The sequence below is a fragment of the Diabrotica virgifera genome, chromosome 5, assembly GCF_917563875.1.
Source record: "Diabrotica virgifera virgifera chromosome 5, PGI_DIABVI_V3a".
Lineage (NCBI taxonomy): Eukaryota > Metazoa > Arthropoda > Insecta > Coleoptera > Chrysomelidae > Diabrotica > Diabrotica virgifera.
Genome location: NC_065447.1, coordinates 803693 through 831628, shown reverse-complemented (window position 1 = coordinate 831628; position 27936 = coordinate 803693). Strand labels below are relative to the sequence as shown.

Here is a 27936-nt window from a genome sequence, read left to right as displayed (position 1 = left end):
GTTTTTTGTGTGTGTTATGACTATCATGTCTTTCCTAACATTTTTCTGTTTCTGCGCATTAATCTTTTAACCATTCTTCTTTCGCTTGCTTAATTTTGTATTTTAGTTGTTTATCCACTTTGTTGTACATCTGCTTATTTTTGTTTTTATGTTGACGTCATTATTGACACACTAAAGTGTCACGAAATCTAAATTGTAGGTTGATCAGAAGGAAAGGTAAATAAAACAAACAAAAATATCCAATTAATAATATTATTAATTAAAATTTAACATACTTTCAGTGTTCTATAAAAAATACTTTTTCTGTAGAATCCAAATTCACCACTACAAATCATAACGTAATTATAATATAGTAAATTTCCAAAATAGTTTGATTAGAAAAAATAGAGAACGCCATTTTTTTTATTTTTCTATGCTATGCAACGTCTACATCACTTCAATTGCTCGAATGTGATGCTTCTTATGGTATTAATCTATTAATAAAGTGTCCTGAAAGGGCACTACAATACTGTTGTTACTATTCCCAATAGTGGCATTTGTATTTTCCTAATTGGCATAAATTTGGCAACATACGTTCAAAATTTGAAGTCTACTGTGTTGTATCCATCTATTTTATCACTAATTACTAAACCTTACACTATCCTCTACCATTTAAGACATCTTTGTTATATTTTTTAAGTAATTCTTTCTAATTTTCTTCAATATCATTTATTATACCTGTCAAACAAGTGCATTTTTAAGTCCATTAATTCTATTTCACTAAGATTCTATTTTTCTTCTCCTCAATCCCTTATTTTTGGAATTGGAATGTCATTTTATCGTTTTATATAACACACGTATCTCTTCTACATGATATTCACTAAGAGATTTCCAAATAAACGAAGAATTGGTACGTAGTGCAAAAAATATGTAGAGTTTATCTACTCCTAGCTAATCAAATATAGGCTGCACAGCCACATTTTTAGAGCAGCAGTATGCAAAGTATAGATTGCCATGATGGTCGCCAACATCCGAAACGGATAGTCACTACAAGAAGAACAGCCACATAACCGTTTTCTTTTAACAACTAGCTGATAGACATTTGGCAGGAATAAAAACAGGTTTTCTAAGAATATATACCCCCTTCTAAAATATTTTTTCTCATCATCTAGAGAAAGATAACTAACTGGCGTCATATACTTCTTTCCAGCTCCAGATGAAGAGAAGAAATCTTCTCAAAAACGTTTGATGATTTATACAGGACACAAAATTGGTTTTGAAAGTTCTATAACTGTTGTCCCCACCTGTCACTGTAAACCAAGCATTTGTGAAAAGCCATTGAGATCAAAAAACGTCCTAATTGTGTCAATAAAAGTGATGACGACACCCAGTTACTTTAAGATGAAGAAGACTTCTTAATCGCAATAAAACACTGAAGAAAGAGGTATTTTAAGAATCTGTATAGCTTTCAAAAATATTTTCTTCCCATCATCTACAGAAAGATAACTAACAGGTGGATAAAACTCTGACAAACAGGTATTTTAAGACTTCTGTATAGCTTTCAAAAAGATTTTCTTTCCATAATCTAGAGAAAGATAACTAACAGGTGTCAAATACTTCTTTCGAGCTCCAGATGAAGAGAAGAAATCTTCTCAAAAACGTTTGATGATTTATACAGGACACAAAATTGGTTTTGAAAGTTCTATAACTGTTATCCCCACCTGTCACTGTAAACCAAGCATTTGTGAAAAGCCATTGAGATCAAAAAACGTCCTAATAGTGTCAATAAAAGTGATGACGACACCCAGTTACTTTAAGATGAAGAAGACTTCTTAATCGCAATAAAACACTGAAGAAAGAGGTATTTTAAGAATCTGTATAGCTTTCAAAAATATTTTCTTCCCATCATCTACAGAAATATAACTAACAGGTGGATAAAACTCTGACAAACAGGTATTTTAAGACTTCTGTATAGCTTTCAAAAAGATTTTCTTTCCATCATCTAGAGAAAGATAACTAACAGGTGTCAAATACTTCTTTCCAGCTCCATATGAAGGGAAGAAATCTTCTCAAAACCGTTTGATGATCTAGACAGGACACAAAATTGGTTTTGAAAGTTCTATAACTATTGTCCACACCAAAAGCCATTGAGATCAAAAAACGTCCTAATTGTGTCAATAAAAGTGATGACGACACCCGGTTACCTTTAAGATGAAGAATTCTTCTTAATAGTAATAAAACTCTGACAAACAGGTATTTTAAAAATTTTTCCTCCCATCATCTAGAGAAAGATAACAAACTGAGGGCATATACTTCTTTCCAGTTCCTGATAAAGAGAAGAAATATTTCCAAAACGTTTGAGGCTTCATATAAGATACAAAATTAATTTTGACAGTTCCGTGACTATAGTCACCATCCGTTTCTGTAAGCCAGGGATTTCCGAGAAGCCGCTGAGAACGAAAAACGTCCTAATTGTCTCAATAAAAGAGATGACGGCACACAGTCACCTTCAAGATGAATAAGTCTTTGGTTTAGGATATAATAAAACATACGAGTTGCATTTAATATTAGCTTGCATCATATTCTGTTCAGTAAGATCATATTTTGTTGATTCGATTAGAAATAGATACACTATATACATTTGTTTAATATTTTTTGTCCACTTGTACATTTTGAATTTCTTTTGTTAATTTTTGAAAAACACAGTTACTTTGACACATTCACATACTGTAAATAGAAAAACGCCACGTAAAAATCTCATAAAATATAGCTGCAAGAAATAATCTCACAAATTGGCATTCTCTATCCTTTAAAAAAATAAATAACGCAGGCCTAAAGAAATAAAGAGAACCTCTAAATTTGTTATAGTGGTGGTCTAACTTTTTATTAAGCCAGATCAAATAGATTTCACTAAAATTATCAGAATGAAGTTGCAGGAGTATTTATCTATCGAACATTAAGAGATTACATGTTGCCAAGTCATCGTCATGACCAGTAAATCCAGTGAATGTGGCATTGCTGTTAGTTTTTGGTTTACGGCCCAAGTCTGAACATTTTTCCAATAGTATGACTGTATATGCTGTAAGTAGTGCCTCATTTTAATATTTACATTAATAAAAATTGTCTAATACTCTACATAAAACCTGAAACTTTATTCCGAGAATAATCTAATGTTATAGAAAAATGGTTTTTGGTTTGTAAGACTTTTCGTAGACTTCTGAGGGTATATCTGAAACTGCACATCTAATCATTAAAGGGTCTCTAGATTACTATTGCATAGTATCAACACATTTATTCCTATCTCCGGTAGATTCCGCTACCCACTGATCTTTAGGAACTAGGACATTTGGGCGTCGCCGTTTCGGCGTCAGATATTTCGGCGTCGGAATTAATTGGTAACTTTATAGGTTACTTCTGTCAGTTCAATAATTAAAAAGTTGACTCTAAGACTTTACGTTTCTAAGGTTATTGATGTTGCCATGGTCACTTTAAAACACGCGATTTTTTGTTGAGTCATTAGAAGATGAGAGGATTTCAGACCTGGAATCGTACTTCAGGGTTAATACATTTCATTGCTGTTTGGATATACTGATTTCTCAAACCAAAATGAAAATTTCGCTGGAAAGAGAAGTGTTGCCTATCCTCTGTGAGTTTCGCTGGTATGGCTGGTATCGCCATCTAGCGAATGACTTACTGTTTCGGCTAGAAATTTAAAGAGGAAAGGAGAAAAGCAAATAATAATGGTTTCAAACTTATTATTTAATTCTTATCGTGTAATATTTACAACGTAAAGAAGTAATTGGAATGTAATCGATAGTTAATATCAATCAGTAAGTACAGAATTTATTATTCATTATGATTATTTTTAAGATTTTGCTTATCGTTTTGAAGTTTATGTTGACAGATAATATTAGAAAAAATTTAATCTGCAAAAAAGTATAATAATTTATTACAGTTGTAGTATAATACTTCTTAAATATTAAATTATGCATTTATTGCACTTAAATAATTAAATACGAGGGTAAACGTAAAATTTCGCACCAACTCTTTTTAAATGCATTGTCCCTGAAAATGTCTGTTTATTTTAATCAGTTACGGGGGGTGAAAAAAAGAGAGTGTGATTTTTAATATTAAATATCTCGTTCAAAAGAAACTTTTTGTTTATTCTAAGGAACTTTCGGCCTTTTAAAAAAAATTTCCAGTTAAAGTTCACTGACTTGTCACTACTGGCGCTTGCGAATTTTTAATTATCCCCTCTACCTACGAGCTCAGAGCGTAACACATAATATTGAGTAATACGTGTAATACTGTATTTACAAATAAAATATGTTTTATAGTGGTACTATATTTTGTTTATTTAAACAATGCCGTTTTCTAAAACGCGCGTGTTTTAAAGTAACAATGGCAACATCAGTAACCTTAGATTTAGAAACGTAAAATTTAGAGCCAACTATTTAATTATTGAACTAACAGAAGTAACCTATAACGTGACCAATTAATTCCGACGGCGAAACGACTGACGTCCACTTGGATCGACGCCCAAACGGCGACGCCCAAATGACCCCGCCGAAGACGCCCAGATGTCCCATTCCGCGATCTTTAATTCTGTAATATACAGAAATATCAATTAAGTACACCAAAAAGATGGCCACAATGTATCTAGCAAAACAAAAAACTATCCTGTTGGCTTAATTTATTGCACAAACCTGGGGCACCCTTAAATACTTCATAAATGAGAAAAATTGCGACAAATAAGGTCTTCCGTGGTTCCTTGTCCCAGTAAATCATATTTGCATGGGATTTCCATTGAATAAAGTCACTGCAAATAACTGTACTATTAAAAATTTAACCAAAAACCATTTTTCATTCGAACAAAAAATATTTTCTGGCTGTATACTCCTGTAGGCTCATAAGTTTATTGAACACATTTTCCTCTTTACCTAAAATTTAGCCAGGCAAGTTAACAATCTTATTTTTCTTATATATTGACGTCATTATCAATATCCACTAAAGAATTAGATATATATATGAAGTCTGACACGATTTTTTGTCTCCTCGTTTTCCTTTTTTAACTAGTTTACTAATTTCGAGGTCATCCAATAAGGATTTTATTTATAAGGTTTTGCTGTACATGAAGAGAATCTATATTGGATGACGAATTAAGGAAAAAAATCATGTAACTATTACAAAATATTTTCTAGACAAATTCGATCTTTTAAAATGTGGCAACTATCACTCACAAAGTCCAAAAATGTATTCACACATGAAGATCGTAAAAAGTTATGATAGGTTTGAGTAAAAAGTTAGGTAAGTAATGACAGCCCGGTCAATATATTTTATACATCCTCGCCAAAATAACAAGAGATTCTTGCGTAGATATATGCCACATGTTTTAATGAAACAATTCTGCGTTTTAATTAAAACATGTGAAAGGACTTGTAAAATGGTATTGTTCGTCCGCTATAACTTTTCCCATGCGTCACGATTCATTTTTAAACAAATTAGGTCAAAACATAAAGTGAAACGTACGCCAATGTGTGTAGTATAAAGTATACAGTATAATACACATCGACGTTCGTTTCACTTTATGTTTTGACTTAATTTGTTTGAAAATTAATCGTGACGCATGGGAAAAGTTATAGCGGACGAACTATAGCTTATGTGTACTGTATGACGTCATTTAAAATTTGAAACAACTGGAAGTCATAAAAAGTTAGGTTATATTAGGTTATGTGTGCTTCTTGAGGTTATTCTGAGCCAAATTACTCGAAATAAAACATTTTTAATGAAATAATAGCTTCATTTCACGTTCATACACAATTTAACGTTACTAAATCACCTAAACAACTTCAGAATGTTAGTCAGAAAAAAAGCGAAAATATTTTTTGCCAGGACTGGTAAAACTTGGTAATATTCAAAGCATTTTTAATGTAAAAATGATTTCTTACAAAAAGATTTGTGGAAAACAACTGAGGGGCCTGTAAAACGTTAGGTTATGAGTCCTGTATGGGGTCATTTAAAGTTTTCGTCATTCAAATTTGACTTTTAAGATCTTGGTACCTCTATTGTTAAACGAATCCCTATATAGTTTCAAGTATTAGGAGCGCTGCACGACCATGAGAGCATAAAATTAAACAAATAATCAATGTAGTTTTGTAATGTAAGCGATCAATAAAACTATCTAAAGTGTGCTTTAAGAGAACGAGGAGACAGTTAGAGCGGACAGACCGATAAATGCAAGAAAGAATTATAAACAACTTCGCAATATACTTAAAAATCATTCAAAAAAACAAATAATCACATATACGCACGGTTCTTATTTTATTTTGTGCTTTTGGAATATGCTACAAAGCTTTGAAGATTTTTCTGTGAAATCTACAAGTGGATTTTTTACACGCAATTAATTTTCCACCACGTATGTATATAAATAAAACACCAAAAACCACTGTTTTCTAAATTTGTAGTCTATAACGTGAAGTGCTGAAGTGGATTTGTGTGATAATGAACTCTTGTGCTCTTGTATGCGTTGTTTAAATGATCGCTCTGTTTGCCCGACGTAAAAATTTCATCCGATGAATGCTTATCGTTAACTAAACTTTGTGAACACTTAGAAAACGGCAGTTTTCGGTGTTTTAGTTACAAAATAATGTTCGAATCCATCGAGTAACACTATATTTTGACTGTTCTAGGTTAGTTTCCTTTCACAGAAATGAAATCCAAAAAGTTTTGCGGTATACAATTTTTTTTAAATAATTTTGAACCCATTGTCATTCTGTTTTTGAAATGTAAGTACAAAAACACATGTAAAAAACTGTTATTTACTATATTCCAACATTTTTCCAATGCAACGCGGTTCAAAATTAACACAACAATTTTTTAGTTTTCACTTTTTTGCTTAATATTTATATATTTTGTTATAATTACAAGATTGAACATTTACGTTTTTGTTTCACCTGCATTACTGGGCAGAGTACCGCTCGAATGGCTTCGTCGAATACTGTCTTTAGACCTTTTTGCGTTAAAGCTGAACATTCAAGATATTTTACAGCACTGATTTCTTTCGCCATCGCCAAACCCTGAAAAAATTCACATTAAAACTGATAGTTTAGGCTAACTAAAGTCGACTTTACATTACATGATTTATCATGTGATTTGTCATATGATTTGGTCATGGAGTGAAATTTACATGTTTACACTGTGTGATTTGTCATATGATTTTGCATTGTTTATACGGCTCGTTTTGTCATAAGCATCGTCATGCGGCTCGTCATGGGAAAAATCATATGACAAATCACATGATAAATCATGTAGTGTAAAGTCGACTTTACATTAGTTAGGCTAATAAGTCTAATGAGCCATGCGTTAAAAGTTTTTCTTAAAATTATACATCGCAGAATATACAAGCTATGCGAAGAGAGAATAAAAGACACACAGTTTGGATTCATGAAAGGCGTAGGTACAAGAGATGCACAGATTTTGATACAGTTTAACACCGAAAAATGATGGATGTTCTAACAAGAGACCAAATGGACCAAGAGCTAGCAACGTCGGAAAAAAAATCATTTTAAGACGGCTGATTTTTTCATATATTGTTCCCTATGCTTCCTCGAACACCGTACCGGCCATCTGGCTACTGATACAGGTTGCGTTCATTACTGCGCAGCACACTTGTACAGGTAAACATATCGAATTTAAAATTATTGTAAGACGAAAAATTCTTTTTTCATTACTTTTTAACCATTATTAGAAATATGAACTGTAATTGCCAGACATTTCTGTGGTTTAAAAAGTAATGACAAAAAAATTTTTCGTCCTAACATAATTTAAATTCAATATACAGGGTGATTGATGAGTGTGATAAAGCTCAGTAGATCCGCTATAGTAATAGATAGCAATAAAAATTGTGGCCAACTTTCAGCTTCACATTATGAAATTAGTTAGATTGTTACAGGGTGTTCGATAACATAGTGGCAGACCAATCTTGTTTTTTTTTTAATGGAACACCCTATATTTTATTTTATATTCGAAATCCTCTTAACTTCCCCATCACAAAAATATAAAGGTTTGTTATGTTATATAGGGCTTTTACAAAGTTATAACAATTTTTTATGAAAATCGTAACAAGTTCAGCTCCCTGTATAAATAAAAAAAAGCACAACAGCGATGGTTTATTGGTGCCATATTTTTTTGTTGATTGTGAAAATTTTTAAGAATTGTTAATATTGCAATTTTTCTTATATCGAATACAGGGTGAGTCAAAACGCAAGTACATTCTTTTTTCAGAAATTTTAAATAGAACACCCTGTATTTTATATTACTATCGAAAAATATCATTACCGTACTTTAATTTTTGTATAATATTCCCTATGCCTAAATTTGTCAGTTTTCGAGATATTTTCATTTTTCAAAGCAAGTTATTAATTAGGGTGATCTATTTAAAATTACTGTGAAAATAATGTACTTGCGTTTTGACTCACTCTGTATTCGATATAAAGAAAATTAGCAACATCAACCATTTTTATAAATTTTGACAATCAACAAAAAAATATGGCACCAATAAACCATTGCTGTTGTGCTTATTTTTATTTATACAGGGAGCTGAACTTATTACGATTTTCATAGAACATTGGTTATAACTTTGTAAATACCCTGTATAACATAACAAACCTTTATATTTTTGTGATGGGGAAGTTCAGAAGATTTCGAATATAAAATAAAATATGGGGTGTTCCATTAAAAAAAAACAAAAGTTTGGTCTGCCACTATGTTATCGAACACCCTGTAACATTCTAACTAATTTTGTAATGTGAAGCGGAAAGTTAGCTACAATTTTTGTTATTAACTTTTATTGCTGTCTATTACTATAGAGGATCTACTAAGCTTGATCACACTAATCAATCACCCTGATTTTGTATTTACCTGTACAGGTGTGCTGCGCAGTAATGAACGCAACCTGTGTCAGCAACCAGATGGCCGGTACGGTGTTCGAGGAAGCATAGGGAATATATGAAAGAATCAGCCGTCTTAAAATGATTTCTCGAAAACGTTGCTAGCTCTTAGACCAAAATGGATGATAAAGACCGGCGTATAATACTAAATTTATATTTTAACCAATCTTGGAGATGAACCAACAGAAGCGATCCTGATTCTACGAGGCGTTAGACAAGGATGTATACTTTCACCTAGGTATATTATTTAACCTATATTCAGAGAAAATATTTAGTGAAGCCTTGGAAAATTGCGAACATCGAATACTTCTAAATGGAGAACGCCTAAACAACATCCGTTATGCAGACGACACCGTTATTTCTGCAGACAGTTTGAACAGTTTACAGCAACTAATAAACAAAGTTAATGAAGTAGATGAAAGATTTTTACTACAAGTAAACATATCAAAAACTAAATTTATGGTCATCAGTAGGGAGCGGATTTATATGCGATCAATTTTGATGAAATATGCGCATATATATGCAGTAAAAAATTACAAAATATGCTCAAGATATGCACAAAAATTCAAAAAATGCGCATTTCGAGAAACCACAAATTTTCTGTTCTATTCTATTCTAGGGGGTTATTTTATAGGGGGGCGGCAATCTTATTTATTATCTTTCAAATAAAATCATTATTTTTTATATATGCAATTTATTCACATTTTTTTTTAAACTGGTACCAATAGTTACCTATTTAAAATAAAACAACAATATCACTATATATCTTCGATTATAATTCACTACAATGTGTTTTTCCAAATTTTTTACGAGGAAACATTTTCTTTGATCAGATAAAATATTTTTATAACTTAAAAAACTCCTTTCAACATCAACAGAAGTAATTGGGGCGTATTTAAAATAAGTTGTTAAAACCGAAAATTCTGCACCAAAATCAATTTCAAAATTTCCATTAAAAATTTCGCATTATATGTCCTCCAAAGTTTTAAAGCTGTTTAAAGACGGGATCTGATCTAAAGCATGAATATTTCAATTTCCGTTAAAAAATCGTAAAACTATGGTTAAAGGTGTAAATTCTATTAAAAATAGGGGATTTAAAAGAATCACCAGAATTACAGGTATCTACTAAATATAATAAAAGTAAATAAAATTCGGATTTCCCATTAAACCATTCTTCATCATTTTAACATCCTACAATCATTTTATAACGGCGTACTATAAGCACTATAAGTAAACACTTGGTGTAAAGATCGGGTATTTTCTAAGAAAAAATGAAAAGGCAGTGAATGAGCCGCCTCTCTTCAGGTAGTTCTCGAATTAATAGATACGACAGCCTGTGCGGGGAAATATTTTGTGTTGAATTAAAAAATTAAAACTTGTTTTTGGACTTAAATGTTTTTAAATAGGCACAAAATATGCATGTTTCTTTAAAAATATGCAAAATTTAGTAAAGTTCTTAAATATGCGAAATATGTATGCAATATGCATTTAGCATAAAATCCGCTCCCTAGTCATCAGCAAAAATAAAATTAGAGACGCCCAACTGCTTATCAAAAATACACCAGTGGACCGAATAAAACAGTATACCTATCTTGGAACAATAGTAAACGAACAATGGGATCACTCCCAAGAAGTAAAATGTGGAATCGAGAAGGCAGGAGTGCATTCAATAATATAGCCAAACTTTTTAAAAGCCACAACCTTAATCTGGAGATAAAAGTAAGGCTCCTACGATGTTATATCTTCTCAATATTATACTACGGAGTTGAATCGTGGACACTCACTGAAGCGATGGAGAAAAAACTTGAAGCCTTCGAGATGTGGCTATACAGGCGAATCCTAAGGATATCATGGACGGACAAGATAACCAACGAGACCGTATTACGAAGAATTATGAAAGAAAGAGAGGTGACAAATACCATTAAAAGGAGAAAGTTAGAATATCTCGGACACATAATGAGAAACGGCACTAAATACAGATTACTGAAGGAAATCCTTCAAGACAAAGTATTCAGAAAGCGAGGAATTGGGAGAATATCATGGTTAAAGAACCTAAGGAAATGGTTCTCCACACCAACAACTAATCTATTTACAGCATCAGTTAATAAAATAATTACAGCCAAAATGATCGCCAATATTGATTATGATTTTTTAAAGACTACAATCTAAGAACTATAAAGAAACTCGCGAATATTAAAAATAATATACAGGGTGTCCCATAAAACGTAATAGAAAGACCGATGGGAAATTAGTCTAAATGTTTCCCAAAAATTCTTAGAATATTCTTAAATGATCGAAAAAACTCCTAAAAGCAAAGAAGAAAAATTAATAAACAGTTTAGAGAAACTACAACCTAAGAACCATAAAGAAACTCACAAATTATAAAAATAGTATACAGGGTGTCCAATTATTAATTGGAAATTGGAAAAGTGATAGGTAACATCAAGATAAAGCATTTTAAGCATCAAAATAATTAATTAAAAATAAATGTTGACAAAATATACTATGTGAAATATGTTAAGTAATAGTGAAAAATACTTACTTGTGGATATGTTATAGGTGACAGTTTTTTATCCTTCAACTTTTCGATAGTAACTCGATCATCTCGCAAATCCAGTTTTGTGCCAACTAAGATAATAGGCGTATTAGGGCAGTGGTGTCGTACTTCTGGATACCACTAAAAAAAGTACAAGAAATGTTATCAACCAAATCAAACCAAACCATAATCAACGAAATATATTTTCTGGGGAATTTATTCCTGCGCAAATAACCCTACAAAAATAATGTCTGTTGAATGAAGACTTTTGTTCAAAAACGTTTGAACAATATCATTTTTAGTTCGTAAACAATACAGGCTCTAGCACCAAAATTAAATTAGTGTTCCCGATTCTATTTGGATATAAAGGCGGGTACCTGGTGTACTTCAGAGCAATTTGAAATTATTCATTGTATATCTTGGACTGTTTCAAGAACCTCTTTAGGACTTAGAGGCAGTTTGGAATGTTTAAAGGCTTGTGGAAAACGCTAGGTAAGTCTTGTCATCTTTGGAATTATTCAGACTATGCTGGAATGTTTCAGGAAGCATGGAGGGAATTTAAGACAGATAGAAATGTTTTAGTGTCTTCTGGAAGAAGTATTGGCATCTGGAGTGTTTTCGAATTATTCATTGACTATCCTGGAATGCTTCAGGAAGCATGGAGGGAATTTAAGACAGAATGAAATGTATTAGAGACTTCTGGAAGAAGTCTGGGCATCTGCAGTACGTTGAAATTAATCATTAACTATTACGGAATGCGTTAGGAAACATGGAAGGAATATAAGACAGCTTAAAATGTTTTAGACGCTTCTGGAAGAAATCTTGGCATCTGGAGTACTGTGGAATTATTCATTAATTATCCTGGAATGCTTCAGGAAGCATGGTGAGAATTTAAAACAACTTGACATCTTTTAGATGCTTCTGGAAGAAATCTTGGCATCTGCTGTACGTTGAAATTATTCATTGACTATTCTGGAATTCGTTAGGAAGCATGGAAGGAATATAATACAGCTTGAAATGTTTTAGAGGCTTCTCGAAGAAGTCTCAGCATCTGGAGTACTTTGGAATTATTCATTGACTATCCTGGAATGATTTAGGAAGATCAGTAAGACTTTAAGACAACTTGGAATGTTTCAAAAGCATCTACAATACTTTTAGTAAGTCTTGACACCTGGGGTGAATCTGAAACTGTTAATTGACTATGTTGGAATGCTTAAATTAAGGACATGGAATTGTAAGACTTTATAGTAGCTTGGAATGTCTTAGAGGCTTCTGGAAAACTGTAAGTAACATCTGGAGTGCTTTGTGATTATTCATTGGCTCTCCTGGAATGTTTGAGAAGCTCTTCAGGACTTTAAGGCAGCTTGGAATGTTTTGGAAAGATTTGTAAGGATTTATCCCACGTTGGAATGGTTTAGAGACCTCTGGACAACTGTAAATACGTGTTGGTAGCATCTGGAGTGATTTGGGGTTATTTATTGATTCTCTTGGAACGTTTTTAAGGAGGTCTGCAGCATTTTGAAGCAGCTGGAAATGTTTTAGAAACCTCTGAAAAATTTTAGGCATGCTGAAATTGTCTTGTTATATTTCAGTCACTACTGAACATATCCGCAAAGAATTCAAGAAAATAATAGAAAAATGCTTTGAATAAACTCAAAAAAGGGACTCAGACACAGTCAAATTAACTAGGACAACAACAAATCAACTCCTTTAATAATCACAAAAGCTTTTGAACTCGATAGTTTTGTTGTGTGAATTGTTCTTTTCCATATAAGAAATAATAGATTTTGTACTGAGAACTGTTTCAATACTGATAAAAACTTAAAAAAAAAATTACGAGAATAAAATGGAAATTACTACACTTGATAACGAACATACAGTCTCACCCTCGTAAATAATTACCGATTGCACTTACCTTGGCTCTAACGTTCTCGAAAGAAGCCGGATTGACAAGAGAGAAGCATATTAAAAATACGTCGGTTTGAGGGTAGGATAGAGGCCGCAGTCTGTCGTAATCTTCTTGACCTGCTGTATCCCATAGACCTAGATTGATAGGTTTTCCATCGACCATAACATTGGCTGAGTAGTTGTCGAACACCGTCGGGATGTATTCGCCTGGAAACGCGTTGGTCGTGTAACTGATTAAAAGACATGTTTTACCAACGGCACTGAAAAAGAAATTATATGTTAGATCAAATATTTTTACGATAAAGCTAGCCTATGACATTATTTTGCGTTGTTCGCAGCTTAAAAGTTCCATTCCCAATATGGGAAGTTAAAAGTTTAAGCTACCTTTACAGACGGGGTATTTAATTTATGAGGGCGGGTAAATAAAACCATGACTTTTTGAATTTCCCGCTTCTGAATTGAACTGGAAATACTCCTCTTGTCAACAGGCAACCCTCATTTGACTTTGGTCTAAATTTGAACAAGCTGTGTAATTTGGTTTGTGTTTGGCAGCCGTTGGTAGCGGACCACTACGTGTTTCGTGAATTTCCACCACGTGTTTCATGAATTCACCAAAAGTGAATTTCGTGTGCTCATTGTAAGCACCAACGTGAGCACCAAAGTAATGGATACGTGCCTTTATAGCCCAATAAATGACTCCGAATTGCACTCCTAAATGACAATAAATAACTCCGAATTGCATGAAAATTTGGATTTAGGTTCGACTTACCCTCCACTTCAAAGTTAAATTTGTGCCGTTGGTTGCTTTTACTTTAGGGGTGACAGTTACCCCTTCTCGGGGGGGGGCGAAAAACGCGTGTTTAAAATAAGCCTGGAAATGGATAAATTTACAGATTATAAGCAACTTTCGTTCTATAAAGTTTTTTACGTAAGTCAATACTTTTCGCGAGTCAATACTTTTCGACAAAAAACTACGTTTTCAGATCGTTTTTCGCAAATAACTCAAAAAGTAAATATTTTATCAAAAAAACTATTCTTAGCAAAAGTGTAGCTTATAAAAAACGAAAAAAATGGTGTATCAGTAAAGTCTATAAATTGAGTAAAAGCAAAGTTGTAGCTTATGAAAAATACGTTCTTATTCGTCTAATTCCAAACCGAATAATTCAACGCGAAATCACCAAAAAATTAAGCACTTTTCGGGAAAAGCTTATTAACATTTTTAAAGTATCTAAAAAAAGCTTTATATTTCTTTTTTATAAAAGTTTCTAGCATCAAAAATAAACGGGTTACACTGAAAAAAATGACCCCTTTTTTGGTAAAAAAAGTCTTGAAAACCTCCCTCTATTTAGCACCCTAAATAAAATTAATCGTTACCGCTTTACCATTTATTTTAACTGTATATGTATTGTTTATACGATCTGTAAGTTTAATTGGTTGAACTGCTTATTATTGAAAAAAAAAATGGTTTTATAGTAAAACAAAATTTTGTGAAAATTTTTGAAAAATTTCCTTTTTTCAAAATAACTTCAAAAGTATTAGTGATAAGAAAAATCTTAAAGAGTAAAAAAATGTAAGTTTTGCTATTATAAATATGCTAGTTTCATTTTGTTTTTCCGTAAGACAAAAATTGGTTAAGACATGACTGCTCAAAATTTGCATACATTCGTGATTAGTGACCCGTTCAAGCTTTTTCAACTATAACCCTTTCAAAAATAAGCACTTTAAACCGGTGAAACTGACCTTTCATATAAAAAATATATAAAGTAAATTGTTTGTAAAGTGGTAGCGATTAATTTCATTTGGGGAGCTAAACACGGGGAGATTTTCATGATTTTTTTACCAAAAAAAAAGAGGGTCAACTTTATTTTGAGCGTAACTAGCTTATTTTAATGCTAGAAAGTTTTATAAACAATTAAAATAAAGCTTTTTATAAACACTTTAAGAAAGTTTGAATGGGGTTTTCCCGAAAAGTGCTTAATTTTTCGGTGAATTTGCCTTGAAATATTCGATTTGTAATTAGACGAATAAGACCGTATTTTTCACGAGCTACAATTTTGTTTTTACTCGATTGATAGACTTTACTGATACACCATTTTTTTCGGTTTTTTATCAGCTACACTTTTGCTAAGGATATTTTTTTCGATCAAATATTTACTTTTTGAGGTATTTGCGAAAAACCGTCTGAAAACGTAGTTTTTATGTCGAAAAATGAACATATTCAATCGCAAATAACTCGAAAAGTATTGACTTACATAAAAAACTCTATAGAACAAAAGTTGCTTAAGATCAGTCAATTTATCCATTTCCGGTCTTATCTTGAACGTATGTTTTTCACCCCCCGAGAAGGGTGACTGTCACCCCCCAAGTAAAAGCAACTAACGGCACATTTTTAACTTTGAAGTGGATGGTAAATAGAACCTAAATCTAAATTTTCATGCAATTCGGGGTTGCCCCTGAAAATTACACGGTATCGCCGTATTTCCCGTTCATTTACTGGGCTATTAGGTATCATACCAACAATTTTCTTCGGACATTCCCCTGGTCACCCATATAAGAATCCATTAATCACATCCATATTTTCGCTATCAGTATCTAGATTTTTTGTTATTTATTTGTTCTATTTGTCTTATTTCAAATAAGTAAATAACAAAGTATTAAAAGGTTATTTTTGTATTGTTTCTAATAAAATCTGATTTTCAATACTCGAATTCATTACATCATTATGAGTTTCCGTTTCAATGATCAAAGCAAAATTTGTTTTGGCCTGTTTCGTAAACCGACGCCACGCGTTTACGTAAAATTTCCTATGGTTGTTGTATTTCCTTCTTATCGGGATAAACACCATGACTAATCAGTGATTAAATAAATCACCGCATTAAAAAGAACAGATGATTAACGTTCCAAATTAAACTTAAACTATAAGTTAACAATAATTATATAAAGGCATATTATTGTCTTAAATGACTCACGTTAGTAATAAGAACGAATTAGATTGCAGCCTACACCGTTCTGATTTTTATTAGCGAATTTGAATCAAGATATTTTAATATTGTGTTTATATGGGATTGGCCACAGTTAATTGTGATGACAATTTTACCTAAAAAATTTGACATTTCGATTTTCACCCCTTAAATCATTTTCAAGGATTACTGAGAAAATTGTGATAAAAAGAATTTATTACCGCCAAGGTGTTAAACAGGGTCTTTTTCGGAAGGTCATTTTCGGAAGATACAGAAAATACATACAGTCGAACCCACTTATTGGAATACCGGTTATAGGATTATCCCGGTTTAAAGAATAGAAATTTGAGGTCCAGAAACGTTTCTACTTGCCACCAATGATCGGTTATTAGAATATCCCGGTTATAGGAATACTTTTGCTTGGCACAAAGGCTATTTTAATAGGCGGGTTCGACTGTATTTCAAAAGAAAAATGAGGAATTTCTTACTTAAGAGTACAAAAATTATTTTTTCTACGAGCGTGCAAAAATGTCTACTTTCGCTCACGCATTTTAGTTTAGAAAGTTTCACTTTTCCACACGCGTGTTACTTTTCCGCACGCGTGTTACTTTTCCACACCCGGTTTTTACTTTTCCGCACGCGTGTTAATTTAGATATGTAAATATGGCCTTAAAGTAATTATAATACATGCAATAAACTAATATTCAGATATTATTTACTAATTTATTTCAAATATATCTTATTGTGTTCCTGTTTTAATGAAAGTCACGCGACAATTCGATGAAATAAAATTATTTTGACATAATATTCGAAAGTCAAATCGGTAGACAATAACAGTCGTTTGAATCATCGTCATGGTAACCAAGATCGTCATCATGCTAACTAATTATATTGAAAGTTTGGTTTTGACAACCTTGTCAAAGAATTAATTTGTGTATGTATTTTCATATTAATTAAAGTAATTGATTAAGATTTGGTGATTTTTTAAAGACTCTTAGAAAAAATATTGTTCCTAACTCTTGCAGAAAGTCTCTTTTCCGCACAAACTGCAGTCGCGTGCGGAAAAGAATGACTTTCTGCACTTGTTAGGAAAATAACTATTATAAGATGTATAGGTATTAATGAATCTTGAGCGATTGTAGTCATTCACTGTAAGTAGTCATTAGGTATTTGCTTCTTAACGAAGAAGTCGCAAGATTAAAAATTTTGTGGAGACCGGAAAGTGTTAACAATTTTAATTTTCTCAATACCAGCGATCTCTATTAACCACAAATTTGTGGAATTTCAAGAAAAATACGAGAAAAATTATCAACACCTCCTATTTCCTGACCGCGATTTCCTAACATACCTATTTTTTTATAGAAAGTTTCTTGGGGTTTTTCCATTGAAAAATTACTGACGTCAGAAAATCGTAAACAACTCGTAAAAATTCCATCGCGTTTCCGACTATTGGTGCCTAATGTCCATTCCGTCCATTCCCATATTTTTCTGCTTCCGCCATTGAAAAATACCATAACATTTTATAGCGTTTGAATGAGAATGGAATTCTTGTGATAAAAAAACTCCAACTCTTCTACTTAGTACAATGAGTGATATTTCCCTATTTATGTAAGGTCACCTTTAGTTTGGTGTTGTACTGTTGTATTTTATACAGTAATCTCAAGTGCTCAAATTATTTAGAAAAATAGTCTATAATCGCATAAAAGGAAATATTTTGTTTTATATGAAATGCATGGCTGAAACAGGTTGTTGCGATTTATAAAAAAAATTTGAACTTTTTTTAAGAGTACATATCATCAAAAAATATATACGTCGGTTAATAAGTTCCGGGTCTTATCATGAGATGGCGACTCTAATGAATTTTCCATGTGACGTTTCGGTAGTCCTAACCCTAACCTAACCTAACCAAAAGCATACTGTGAGAATTCCATGTCATTCCAATTATTATTTATCGAATTCGAATTCCATTCCAACAATTGATTCAAAGCAATTTTGTTTTTTTATTGGGTAAAAATACCGTCCAAACTCAGCAACGGCTCAAAAAGTGTTATCATGATTCTGTTTATTTATTTATTTACTAACGGTTTCACCATTGTTCAAAAAAGTAATACAATGAATTATAAAATAGTTGACATAGTTAAATTCTAACATATACAATAAAAAACAATATAAAACGTGTTAAAAATATGATGTAACACCATAAACAAACTAAACATGATTAACACAATTTCACAATTGCCTAAAAGAATAAATTGAACTAAAAAATGGATCAACAGTACATGTGTTAAAGTGCCTAAGAGCTCTAGGCATCGGATCATTTCTACCATAATTAGTATGGTGATATTCAATATAGAATATAGAAGGATTTCGTAAGTTGTAACTGGTTGTATTAATTCGAATTTCCGATAGTAATTCAGGACAGTAGTTAACAAAGCCGTTAATTAGTTTATAGATAAAAAGCATTTCAAGTTTTATTCATCTATTTACAAGAAGTGACAAATTCAAATGCTGAAGAACATCATTGTTAGACCACTCATGGTCAAATAGACCATTCATATACTTTATCCCAGTCATTTTGTAGAATTTTACTATCCAATAAGTTCTCTACAATGTGAAATAAGTTTAAGTCATCAGCAAAGAGTAGAATGTTAACATTTTCAATTACAGATGATAGATCATTGATAAAGAGGTTAAATAATAATGGTCCACAATGTGAGCCCTGTGGCACTCCTGAATGAAGCTGAATTTCATTAGATATATAACTGCCAATTTTAACACGTTGTTGAACGACCATAAAGAAAGCTACTGAACCAGGTCACAATGCCATTCCCTAAACCAAGATTCTTCAACTTATATACAAGTAGGTCATGATTGACTCTATCGAAGGCTTTAGAGAAGTCTTTATAAATACAATCAACTTGTAATCCCTTTTCAATAGCCTCTAATATAAAACTGTGATAGCAAAGTAAATTTGTAACAGTAGATTTACTTGATTGAAAACCGTGCTGTTGTGGTATAATTACATTTTTACATACCCAATTTAAGTGATGAGTCACTAATTTATCCAAAAATTTAGGTAATGTTGATTGTATGCATATACCCCTGTAGTTTTTAATATTTTCCCAATCACCTGATTTAAAAATTGGTGTAATAAAACTATCCTTCCAAAAATCAGAAATTTTTTCTGTTTCCAAAGACAAGTTAAACAAATATAAAACTGTTCCACCAATTATAACTATTCAATGATGGTTTGTTGAATGCAAACCAGCAAACGCAGTCGTACCAACACTAATGATGCTGAGAGCTCCACAGAGACAAATGATGCAGATATTCCTGAAAACATCGAAAAAGCGCTGAAAATTATTATAGAAAACCGCAAAGTGAGGTTGAAAGAGATAATTGAAACTCTAAAGATATCAACGGGTAGCGTTTTGACTATTATACGTAAAAATTTGGTATGAGAAAGCTGATTTCCAAATGGGTGCCGTGTTTTCTCACACTAGAGTAAAAACAACAACTAATTGATGAATATCGATGCTGTTTGAACATGTTTAATCAGAATAAGTCAGAGTTTTTGCGAGAGTATGTCACAATGGAGGAATGGATTCCGGAATCAACTTGGTAGTCATCTGACTGAACAGCACTCGGAGAAAGCCGTTTAAAGAGGAGGAGACAAGCCAGTCCATATGGGCAAGGTCGTGCGGCGCACGACGGCGCCAAGGCGTTAAAGGCGCCCTTTGACTCAGCAAAGTTAAATAAATATCCAATTCAAAACTAAATATTTTTTGAAGCAAAAAAAAATTGGAAAAAATAACTTAGTCCACTCTTTCCAAAACATTACTGTTGCTTTACGTATATTATTAACTATACCGATTTCTGTAGCTTCAGCCAAGAGATCATTTTCTAAACTAAAACTAATTACGAATTACCTAGTTAAGATCTAAAATGGGTCAGGAGCGGCTAGAAAATCTTGCTATTATTTCAACAGAACCTGAGTTTTTAAAGGATCTGAAAATTGAAAATCTAATTATGAATTTGTCAAAGGTAAAGCAAGAAAAGTTCAATTTCTATAAGAAATATCCGTTGGTTTTCGTCATAATAAGTGTATTTGTTTAAAAAAAATCGCAATATAGATATGTTTTGTTTTTTGATCTTCAGTTTTTTAATAATTTTAAGTAATATTTTATAACTTTAACATAGTTTTTATTCTGTTTTGTTTTATTGTGCACTATCGTGTTTTATATATTATTTGTAATAACTACTATAATTTATTTTTTAACCAGGAGGGGTAAACTAAAAAGACAGATTCACACCCAAGAATGTCACTAGAATAATAACCAAATACATCTTCTTTTTTGGTTGATCTAGTCGGCCCTCAACGGCAATCCATAAATATTATATTAAATTAATACGTCGCTAAAGAGTTCCAAAAACAACTGCTTTTTATATAAAAGCAAACTAACAATCTAAAAATTAAAGGAATAACATAGAAAACACACAAATCGCCAATATAACTTAATTAACCTATGAAATGTCAATTTGATAAATGTCATTAGTGTCAAAATTTTATAACAGTGGAGTAAACTTGCCTGCGGTTGGACCAATTACAAACAAGCAATACAGCGTGGTAAATTTGAATCACTCCTCTTGGTTAAAAAACAAACCATAGATTACTAGAAACAACAGAGATGAAAATACTTCGACGAATATCAGGGAAAAGTCTGTTGGATAGAGAGAGAAGCGAAAACATAAGAAGAGCATGCAATGTAGAAGATATAAATGGATGGAGGACAAAACGGAAACAGGAGTGGAACGAACACATCAGTAGAATGGCAGAGGATAGGATAGTACGAATAGCACAAGATAAGTCACCAAGATAAGAATGAAGAAGTATTGGCAGACCAAGAAAAAGATGGTGCGATTATCTAAACAATTTAGGAGGCTAATATTAAACAAGAGACACGCTGTGAAGCTTACATACAAGAAGGAAGAAAAATATATTATTTTTTATAAGTGTTCTGTGTACTTATTGTTTCCTTAAAAAAAAATCTAGGTATAAAAAATCTAGGAGATGTAGAAAAAATTTCATAGTTTTCTTGAAATGTGAAGGAGTGATTGATTATATTATAATATTTCTGCCCTGATAATTTGATAAAGGCGCTTATCAATATTTCGCACGACGGCGCCGAAGTTACTTGGCACGTCCCTGGAGACAACAAACAGCCGGAAAGGTTATGGTCTCTGTATTTTGGAACCCTCAATTAATGATTTCAATTTATTTGAAACAAGGAGAAACAGTCAACAGCGATGACTAATATTGGTTTAATAAAGCATTTGAAGACTGAAACAGCAAAGATAAAGCCTCATTTGTTAAAGAAAAAAATTTTGTTTTACCAAGACAATGTTCCATGTCACAAGTCGATGAAAACGATGACTAAAATGCACGAATTGGGTTATTGAATTGCTTCCGCGTCCACCCTATAGTCCAGATCTGAGATATCACTTCAATCGCCGAAACTGAAGCCTATTTTGAAGGAAAAGATAAATCGTCTTACAAGAGTGACATCAAAAAATTAGAAAAGCATTGGAGTAATTGTATAATAATAATAATAATAATAATAATAAATGTCTTTATTAATGTCTTCCAAAAAAAGATACAAAAATAACAGAAAATAAATTTGGGATCGCTGAAGGAGATTATATTGATGAATAAAAAATATTTTTTTGGAAAAACATTGTTTTACTAGTTAGACCCGTAACAAATTAAGTAAATATATGAAAAAATACTAATATTAACTCATTGCGTGCCACGCTTTAATCGGGATACTACTCTCAGGGGCTATTGATATCCACAGCCATGAAAGTTAGCCATATGTGTATATCAAAAATGAGCGACAACGTGGCCCCCTGGCAAAATATCTGTGTAATGTGTTAAAGAAGTTATATTTTTGAACAAAACTTGGATTTTCTCTTGAGGAATCTTTAGAAATCGTTAAGACATCATTATTGTTCATGATGGGTCTACAAAAGAGATCATTTTATTGTAAACCAGTTTTTTATTATCAATATTATAGTGATCATTCATATGGATAATGAAAATTGAACTTAAATAATGTTAAAGAAGTAAATTGAAGAAAAAAACTGGGTACCATAAGTGATGAAACAAATATAAATACAAATAAAACTATAGAAATACATACAAGATTATAAAACAGGAACAATGATATCATTGTTCTATTAATAAATCAAATAAGGAAGCTTAAATATATAAGCCCACCATTTATATATTAGAAAACTGTTTTGTAATTATTGTTTTTTAATTATTTTAGGCATTGATTACATAAAATAGTTATTTTAGACACAATTATAATTTATGATGTCACATTTTCAATCATGTTTTCAAGTTTTGGCATAGATTTAAAAAATGCACACTTAATCCACAAGTTGATAGTTATTTTTAGTACACATAACACTATGCCAACGCTGTTTATTGGATGTTACAATGAATTACAACAGTTTCTATTTATCCTATGACTCTACAGGGTGTTTTATGATGATAACAGAAACAGAACTTCAAAGCGATTTAACTAAACTGCATCTCAATAAAATTTGTTAAAGGAAACGTTACAAAAATAAATAAATTGTGGTAGATATATTTAATTTATTTCAAACCACATGAATCACTATCAAAAAATGGAAATGAATACTAAAAAATCTACATGAAAAAGAGTCTTTTATAGTTTTTTTTTACATAAACAGACCAATTTTTCTAAATTGGCCAATGTTCACATTACATGAACTAGAAGAATTATGCCAAGAGAGTGGGCCATAGTAAGGATATGCCAAGAAAGTGGGCTGTACCAAGGATATGCCCAATAGGCATATCCTTGCAACAGATGTATAAAAGAGATGAACCTGTCATAAATCAAACAATTTTAAAACAAAGGAAGGGTTATGACAAGGAGACTCACTATCAATGACTCTTTTTAGTCTGACAGTGGAAGGAGTATTCAGAAAAGGCAAAATAGATAAACAGAACAAACAGTTAACAAAATTTTAAATCAAAAACTTCATAAGAAAGCCCTGAAATTAGTGTATCCAACACCACAGAAAGAACCCAGTACCTTCTGCTCTCTCACATATTTTTTTTTTTTCCCTGGAAGCCGTCTGTTGTGAACCGGTTGTACTGCAGCCACTTGGCTTATTGTACATCTTCCATTGTTTATGAAACCCATTCCAGAATTCTGGAACCCTGTACCAGCTTGTACAGGTCTAGTGGGTGGGTGCCATATAATTTTGGAGTCATTTCGATGTCTCCGAAAAGTGTTTGCCGCCTCCGATCCAATGCCTCACAGTCATGCAAAATATGGTTGACTGTTTCAGGTTCTCTGTTACAGAGTCTGCAGCTCAAGTCTCCATGAAACAGCCCCATTGTATGCAGGTGACCCTTAACTGGCGCATGTCCAGTGAGGAAACCTGTTATGACTCTGAGCTGATTCCTGCTTGTTTCCAGCAGTAACTCAGCTCTACTAGCACATGTCCGTCCGATATACATCTTGCCATGTGTTTGACCGGGTACACTCTCCCAGTGTGAGTTGTGTTGGCTTCGGATCCAGGCTTTTTTTCGTTCGCGGACGGTGCTTTTTGGCACTCCCACGGCCGGCTCTGGACCCAGGTATTTTGTAGCTGATGCTCTCTTGGCAAGTGCATCAGCTCTTTCATTGCCTCTCTCACATATACTGGCAAGATAACAACAAAAATAGCCAGATACATAAAAAAGAAAGGAATAATACCAGCTTTCAGGACTAACATCAACTTAAGCAAATATATTAAGAACAATAAAAGCCGAAAGAGAAAGCAACTACAGAGTGGTGTGTACAAACTAACTTGTGGTGACTGTCCGAAAACGTACATTGGTCAAACTGGCAGAACTTTTGACAAACGGATAGCAGAACACAAAAGGGCTTTCAACAATAGAAAAACAGACACTTATACATATGCACTTCACCTTCTAGACCATAATCATTCTTTCAATGAAGAGTTTCAAATTCTGCATATCCAAATTAAAGGCCTTAAGCTATCTTTTTTAGAATCTATGGAAATTAATAAACTGAAAAATACAGATATAATTCTGAATGACCAACTCGAGACAAACAGCTCCCCACTCCTCAACCTCTTCAGTTAGAGAATTAAAAAGGCAAGCACATTGTAAATTATATCACTTGAGAAAGGCACTCTGTCGAAACAGCTGTAGTCACATAGTTGTAAGAAATTTTGTGGAAGTATAGAAAACAAAGGTTTTCAGTGTTTTATTGTTAGACAAAATAGATATGCTAGAAACAATCTTTAAAAATGGCCATCAATATAGAGCATTTGCAGACAATCTAATACTATTAACAACAAATAAAGAAAGAACTAAAACAAATAATGAACAATATAATAAAAGAGGCAAAAAAATTTGGGCTTGTAATAAATAAGGAAAAGATAAAATACATGATAATGGGAAAAACAGATCAAGAAAAGGAAGACAATTTCACATTGGAGAGAGAAGGGAAAATTATATGCATATTCAAAGGAGTTTCAGAATTTACTTACCTGGGTGTAAAATTAGATGAAAAGGGATATAAAGAAGCGGAGATAAAAACAAAATTGACAAATATGTCTCAAGACAAACAAAAATTAGAATCTGCGCAAAACAGTTATCAGGCCTACAGTAACATGTGTGCTTAAAAAATCAAAATAGACCTTTTAGAGAGAGAAAAATACAAAGCACAATATTATATGGAGGCGTGAAAATAGATAGTCTTAAGAGAAAAAGGAATAATAAAGAACTTGAAAAGCTATATAACAAACCAAAAATAGCGATGGTAACTGAAACACAGAAAATATGATATTTAGGACTCATTGAAAGAATGGGAAAGGAAAGGATGACAAAAATGGGACTATCACGAAAGCCAATACAAAATGAAGAAAAGGTAAGTAGACCAAGAAAGAGATGAAAGGACAACATATATGAAGACTTACAAAAAAGTAATATTGAGAATTGGAAAAAAAAGCATTGGACAGAAATCAATGGAAGGAAGCAGTTAAGAAATTTATGGAAAAACTATAAAGGCGCATATTCACTATATTCAAGAACCTCTTGAGCTCCACACTGCAACTGCTCCAATGGACATGGAATGCGCTCCTCTACACATAACCTCCACCGATTGGACCGCTGAGACGGAGTGCATAACATAGTGGATATGTGCCGTAAGAAATATTAAATGTATTTTTATATAATTATTTTTTTCAATTTAATTGTGGCTTATTTCCCATCTAAATAGTTAATAAAAAGGTAAATATTAATTGTAAAGGAAAATTAAAATTTTTAGCACTAGGCCTGTTAGACTTTATAAATAAATAAATAAGAACATATTTTAGAAGTCTCTGAGATCAATGAAGACATACAAACATATGGGTTGTTTTTCTTTCTCCTGCTGGACTTATCATAAAATATTTATGGAAATATGTAGAAGAAAAACTAAAAAAGAAACTTCAACCTAAAATAGTCTCATATTCGAATTCTGTATATTAATGGAAAAAATAAACATATTAGATCACACACAGACGTAAGTGTCTTCTACTTCCAAATATCATATTCAACAAGTTGATCTTGTTAGAAGCAAACAACAGAATTAGCTGATACCTAAGTAATATCAACAATGTACATAAATCATTATTTATAACAGATTCACAAGAAAAATATTATTGCAAGTTAAATAATATACTTCCTTCGAATGTAATTATTATATAAATCCATAAATATGTTTATAAAACCAAGGTCCAGCTGATTTTAACTAAAGATTGAGCTGTTAAACTTAATGAGTTAAAACCTGGATTGTGCATAGACAAATTTAGGGCTAATATGAGTGGAATATTACGGGAAAAAGGACTCATAAGTTAATTACATAAAAAAAACTAAATACATGGAATGCACAGACCAAGAACATGTAGGAAAAGAGTAATGAAGAATATAAACTAATGATAATACATGTTGATTGGAAGAAGTTGATAGGTTCAAATATCTAGGAACATAGAAGAAATTCAAAATAGACTAATGAAAGCAACAACTGTGTTTATGCATTAAATAGTTTACTAAGAAAAAATGCATAAAAAGGGGTGACAAATTAAGAATATACAGAACAGTTATTAAGCCTGTAGTAATTTATGTGTCAGATACATGGACATTAAATAAAAAGCAATAAGAAATTGTACAGTTTTGAGAACAAAAAGTACTAAGAAAAATATTTGGAGGAAAAATGGAGAATGAATAAAGACCTGAGAATTATATGAGGAGCCTAACATATTAGGAGTAATGAGAACCAAATAACTATGATGGCTGGTACACCTATAGAAGATGCCAATGGGTAGACTACCGGAAATGCTACTGGCAAGTACAATAGATGGACGTAGAGAAGAGGTCTACCCAGAACAAGGTGAAAAATGGTTGTAGATGATCTAAAAAGGCTCAACTTCACAAATTGGAGGATGAAAGCAATGGAGAAAAATTATTCTTCTCTTTACACCTGAATTTTCATTTCTAAATACTGGAGACTATTTTCAAAGAATTACATAAATGGATATAAGTTTTATAACATTTTCAATAAAATAAGTAACTAGTTCCTTGACTTCTATCCTCTGTAATTTCCAAGAAACCATGTAACAATACAATCCAAAGGTTATTTATTAAAAGAGGGGTAAAGTATTAACAGTAATTTGCTTGTTTGTTTATAAAAATGAACTACTTGCCAAGAATTGACTTATTTTTAAAGGACGTTGTAATACAGATAAAATACATAAAAATACGTACCCATCGCCTACCACCACACACTTGATGGCCTGCATTTCGTTATCTTAGTCGATAACGAATATTTATATCAATTAAGGATATATTAATTAAAGCAATGTTATATCTGGGTGTGTGATGTGTCAAATATTAGAGCACCTTCCAACGTCTTTCCTTGATGCAGCTCGATACATAAAAAGCTCGGTTTCTTAGCTGTTCTTGGTAAGCATCACAGCCTCATGTTATTCTTCGATTTGCTAGGATTAAACAAATCTAATCAGACAATGACTCCTTTATAAGAATTCCTAAACACGACCACACACAAACCTACGATGAAAACTGCGCCTACTGTCAAGGCAAATATTAAAATGAAAGCTGTCGCTGTCAGTGACGTCAATCGTCTTCTAAGAAAATTACTTTCCAAACAAGCATACTAAAGTTATACAGGCAGCAATTTTCATGACAACCGAGTGATATTTGGAATATTTTCACAATATAGTTGACATCAATAAAAAAAATGAATCACAAAGAAAAGTATAAAATTAGTATTCGAGAAATATGCATATAGGTAATACTTTGAAATGGCTGTCTTTATTTTTTGAACATATCGTATTAGATGTGGCAACATTGTCAGGCTGTCAAATAGAGGGCCTATTGTAGATCTAAATAGTTTTATCATCGTTTTTATCATCTTTCTATATTTTAATACAATATTTTATCTTTAATTTGTCTGATTGCACGGGCGCCCATATAAAAATTTTCAGTGGGGGGGCAGAC

General features: G+C 32.2%; 2 protein-coding genes across 2 annotated transcripts in view; one reads left to right on the top strand and one right to left on the bottom strand.

Annotated features, from left to right (window-relative positions):
* The window catches only part of LOC114333683 (xylosyltransferase oxt), a 115592-nt gene that overhangs the window by 58464 nt on the left and 29192 nt on the right, over positions 1–27936 (top strand). The gene's annotated exons all lie outside the window — the stretch shown is intronic.
* Positions 239–27523, bottom strand: LOC114333674 (ras-related protein Rac1). The gene is made up of 4 exons (XM_028283616.2): positions 27184–27523; positions 13379–13631; positions 11470–11604; positions 239–7055 (listed from the first exon to the last, which is right to left on the bottom strand). The coding sequence occupies exons 1-4, from the start codon at positions 27216–27218 to the stop codon at positions 6900–6902; spliced, it is 579 nt and encodes a 192-aa protein (XP_028139417.1). The 5' UTR covers positions 27219–27523; the 3' UTR covers positions 239–6899.

Excerpts from the sequence above, each read along its gene's own strand:
- LOC114333674 (XM_028283616.2), bottom strand. The coding sequence starts at position 27,218 with ATGCAGGCCATCAAGTGTGTGGTGGTAGGCGATGG. Across the intron at positions 13,632-27,183 it reads TGTGTGGTGGTAGGCGATGG|TGCCGTTGGTAAAACATGTC; the intron begins GTACGTATTTTT and ends TTTCTTTTTCAG. Across the intron at positions 7,056-11,469 it reads CACCTATAACATATCCACAA|GGTTTGGCGATGGCGAAAGA; the intron begins GTAAGTATTTTT and ends GAATTTTTTCAG.